This window comes from Triticum aestivum, chromosome 2A, assembly GCF_018294505.1.
Source record: "Triticum aestivum cultivar Chinese Spring chromosome 2A, IWGSC CS RefSeq v2.1, whole genome shotgun sequence".
In the NCBI taxonomy this organism is placed as follows: Eukaryota; Viridiplantae; Streptophyta; class Magnoliopsida; order Poales; family Poaceae; genus Triticum; species Triticum aestivum.
Window position 1 is genome coordinate 676,362,605 of NC_057797.1, and position 4,794 is coordinate 676,367,398.

At 43.9% G+C, this 4,794-nt stretch overlaps 1 protein-coding gene across 1 annotated transcript; it reads right to left on the bottom strand.

Moving 5' to 3' along the window:
• Nucleotides 1-3,375: 3,375 nt before the first annotated feature.
• LOC123190145 (histone H4) lies at nucleotides 3,376-4,171 on the bottom strand. Its single transcript, XM_044602740.1, has one exon. The coding sequence runs from the start codon at nucleotides 4,154-4,156 to the stop codon at nucleotides 3,575-3,577; it is 582 nt and encodes a 193-aa protein (XP_044458675.1). The 5' UTR covers nucleotides 4,157-4,171; the 3' UTR covers nucleotides 3,376-3,574.
• Nucleotides 4,172-4,794: the final 623 nt, after the last annotated feature.

The window sequence follows — 4,794 nt, forward strand, 5'->3', positions numbered from 1 at the left end:
ATTCGTATTCTCAACACTATGCCAATTGTATTTGCAACATCAAGAATTTATATATACACTCCTGAGCATAACAAATGTATGATATAACAAATAGTTCATATTCTTTCCTAATTCCATATTAACTACAGTAAGCACAACAATGATTTGCCTTTTCATTCTCATAAATACTCAAAATCAACTCTTATAAAACAACTATGAAAATAATAAAGAAAGGGCAGACCATGATATGGGGCAATAACAAATCATTACAAAGAAGGAAACAAGGAGGAAACTTCGACAAAACCAAAAACTTAAAAGGTCAATACTAAATAATCCCTTACCCAAAAAATGATACCAGATCAAGCAATGTCGTGACTGTCGTCGTTGCTCGCGTTTCGGGCCAAATGTTGTTGTTGTCTATGTTCTCTGGATGTGCCTTTCACAAAGGAATAAATCAAGATTGTAGATTTTGATCTTCCCTCCAACAAAACACGGGCCCCGGATGGATACACAGTTGACTTTTTCAAGCATTGTTGGAGTTTCATCAAAGAGGATCCTATATGTACCTTTGAGAACTTATTCCCTTTGTGTGGGAATAGGTGGGGCATGTTGAATTCTACACACATTATCCTTCTGCCCAAGTATGTTGATGCTACAAGAGTGAAAGATTTTCGACCAATCAGTCTTATGCATTCTACACATTTGTTGTCCCCTGCTCGCAAAGGGCCTTCGTAAAAAAACAATCGATCCAGGACAATTTCCAGCATGTCAAGAACGCTATGCAAAAGGTGCACAGAAACAAGGACCCGATTTTGTTGCTGAAATTGGACAAATCTACAAAGCAGAAACTCAACCCGGACAATCCGACATGGAGACATACCATCCTCCATGTTTCTACCAATGATACGAGGAAGCACCATTGAAATGAGGACAAAACAGAAATGACGCGTTTCATGTCATCGATGACCCCGGCGTGTCACCGCCGTAGTTGGGACAAAAACCTAACCCTACCACCACTAGTCGAAAAGGGGTCCTTGTCCCCTCCTATCGTCGAAGTAGCGGTTTGAGGGAGAGAGGGTCTAATATCTCGCCGAGGAGGAGGTAGATCGATGTCACCGCCGTAGCTCCTAAGGTTTCGTGGGGGGGTGAAAATGTTCGAAGTCCTAAAAAGAATAGAACTAGGTGTGTTATAGAGATGCTTAATATTCCCTCGTATCCACATTAATTATCACTGATTTAGTGCCTTTGCACTAAATCAGCGACAGTTAATATGGATCGGAGGGAGTAAATCTTAAGTGTGTCTAGGCTCGCGGCCAATGTCATCTGTTGAGAACAAATAAATGAGGGAGATGGCAGCAAAGTGTGCACCCTGTTTTGCTCTCTGGCTAAACTTTGGCAGATTCCAATATATTAACTCGTTTTAGCTCCTTGGTTGTTAGCAGAGCCTGAATGAAATTCAAGGAGGGGCCAAAAAAGCTAGAGAGACTAGAGAGGCCAGGAGATTAGCAGGGAGATTAAGCTTAACAGGAGCTCATCTTTGCAATATTTCTCTTGGAAGAGGGATCGAAGCCCCCGCTGGTCCCGCTGACGCTCTGCCAATGGTTGTTAGCAAGATTTTCATGAGAGAAAAATAAAGCTATCTTAATGTGGTAAACGGTCGAGAGAGCAAAAGTACCTCAGATTGTTGGTTGTCATTGACATGTTTCCTTGTTATTATTTTGGAATAAACACAACCTCTAGCCTCTGCATCATTACGATCCACAATGTTGAGTTTATTAAATCGGGGAAGAAAGCCACAATGGCGTCCGTGTCATACATAAAAGTGGCATCAATTCGCTCTCTATGAAAGAGCTCCTTCTTAGGGCATGAGTTATGGACGCAGCTGAATGGTCTGGTCTCAAGTTGTTCACATAGATAAAATTGAATGAATGTATTGGTTTGTACCACAGTCACCCAAGGAGAGCTACTCCCTATGATGTCATCTTCTTACTCATTTTCTCTTTCCCATGTTGTCAGACACGTTCAACCTTCTCTCTTGCCTTGTTCTCCATTTCAGGGCTCCTTTGATTCAAAAGATTTTCATAGGAATTCTGGAAGATTAGAATGCTTGGGAAATGTTCCTATGTTGTTTGTTTGATTCATAGGATTGAATCCTATAAGAATCTTTCGTAAGGATTCCTTTGTGCTACATTCCATATGAATTTTCACATTCACTCATACCTCTTGAAAAGAATCATTTGTTTTTCCTATTGTTGCAGATCAAATAGGCCATATCACATTTTTTCTGCTAAGGATGCAGCCTCTGCAAGATCCACCTTTGGTCTTGAGGCTATGGCTTTTATGCCAACACATCAATTGACCGAGCTAGTACATGGGCGGGGCAACGCGTTGGCCATGCCCTCAATGGTCCTATTGACAATGTTGACGATGTCACATTAGTGATGAGCTTTTTAGCTTAATCAATGAAGATTTAAAGAACCATGTCTAGAACGCTCTCGATGGGCCGCAGCTCGGGCCATATATGGCACACCTTAGATGGCGCAAGCCGGTGTTGTCTAAACTCACCTCAAAGTGACGGCACTACAACGACCAATTTCAACGATGTACCAAAAGATCGGAGATTTGGCAGTAAAAGGAATTATTTGAAAAAACCTCAAAAGCGTTGTATCTTTGTGCATTTGATAGAAACAAAGTTTGGTGCTGGCAGTTAGGACTCAACACTCCTACCAGCTAGGTGTCGCGACCCGCAAGACCCTACACTTGCCTTGACCATGTCGAGTAGACTAGCGATGTTTCGTCACAAGCAAATTTGGCAAAACACAAACAATCCCTGCTCCAGATGGCACCTTACAATTTCTCAAAAAGAAAAGAGAAGCAACCTATGAGCTGGTTGCACTATAAATCCCAGTGAGAAACAAGATTTTTTTTAGGAAAAGAATATAATCTCTACTATACAATTATTAGGATGAAGACAAATTGTTTAACGCAGAGCCTCAGATAGTCAGTATTAGAGGCAGTTGTTAATTTTGTATGTACCATATCAACTCTGATAGTTGCTCCAAAGGATTGATGTAGCGTTCAGAAACAGAATGCCAACTCTACCTTTTAGTATCCATACCACTGAAAACAACAGAAAAGTTGACAGTTGATTCCGCAGTGAAGCCAAACCAAAAGATGGACGATGAGCTTACCTGAGGAAGGATAGCATCTCTTGTACAGATTGCAAGGAGTGCCAAATACATTTGCAAATGAAAGGGCGATCCCGTACAGCTATACGATCTAAAATGAGAAGCGACGAGATTCAAATACTTGAACAAATAGAAGACATATTCAGTGCAGCCATACAATCTAAACAGAGAAATCAAATCAGCCAGTCTTAGAAAAGCAAAACACAAATTCAACAGTGAAGCATTTCGTCATGATTTAGAATTGAACTGATTTCATTGAACACAACATACTTTGGGTATTACACAGCCTACTGAACCCAAGACAGAGCACAACGACGCACGCCAAAGCAGTAAATCCCATCTACCACACAACACATGACACAGAGCAAACGAGGAAGTTGCCCCACTACTGGCACCACTAGACGAATCTAGCCTCCGAAGCCGTAGAGGGTGCGGCCCTGGCGCTTGAGGGCATAGACGACGTCCATGGCGGTGACGGTCTTGCGGCGGGCGTGCTCCGTGTAGGTGACGGCGTCGCGTATGACGTTCTCGAGGAAGATCTTGAGGACGCCGCGGGTCTCCTCGTAGATGAGGCCGGAGATGCGCTTCACGCCGCCCCTCCTGGCCAGCCTCCGGATCGCCGGCTTGGTGATGCCCTGGATGTTGTCGCGGAGGACCTTCCGGTGGCGCTTGGCGCCGCCCTTTCCCAGCCCCTTGCCGCCCTTGCCGCGCCCAGACATCGTCGCTGGATTTGTTTTTGTTTGAGAGAAGAAGGACTCGTGTGGATGTTGAAGCTTGGGATGGATTGGGGAATCGGAGGTGACGGCTTTATATGGGGTGGGGTTGCGAGGGAAGCCCCGAAATTTTCGGGAGTTGGAGGCGGGAGGTCTCTGCTCTCTGCTGGGTCGATCCGTGGGATGCTGGAGTTGGGCCGTTGGATTGCGATCGGAAGGTGGGATGCGGTGGGAGGCTGGTGGTGCGGATCGGTGACGTGGCGGAGATGGGGGCATAAGCTTTTTTTTTAGAGAGAAATGTGGGCTGCTTGACTGCTTGTGCTACAATGATTTGGGCCAGGCCAAGTGATTGGAGGTCGACGAGAATGTTCACAGCTCAGTTTTCAGATGTCACTAGTAAGATGCCCGTGCGATGCAACGGGACGACAATGGAATATATGAAGACATTTCTCTAGATAATCATTCTACTTAGGACATACGTTTTTTTCCCTCTCTTCATTCACCCATCCATTTAATTCCAAAGCGTGTTGCCGCAAAATTTACATCCAAAAGCGCATTTGTATTTGCTATAAAACTACACAAATCATCCCATTTTCGATAATATATGCGTTCAAATTGCAATGGTCAACATGCTTGGTTCCGCCAGCAAGTTGTGCCTTGACATCTTTATTTTTAAAAAATCCATGCATTAGCTTCGTTGGCCATCCATGCATTAGCCGGCACTGCCTTTGGAAACGCCACCTCTTCTAGCTCCACACCTTAGGGAGTCTCATGTTCGACAACACATGTATCTTAGGGCCTGCACACGAAAAAAGAACCATGAGGAATTGCCGTGAATTGTTGAAAGCTCCATATGCAATATGGTTGTATCATGTTCATATGAGATAACACGATGTTGAATTTACTTGAAAGAC

What these genes read in the sequence shown, in the direction of transcription:
- LOC123190145 (XM_044602740.1), bottom strand. Translation starts at nt 4,156, where the DNA reads ATGCCCCCATCTCCGCCACGTCACCGATCCGCACCACCAGCCTCCCAC.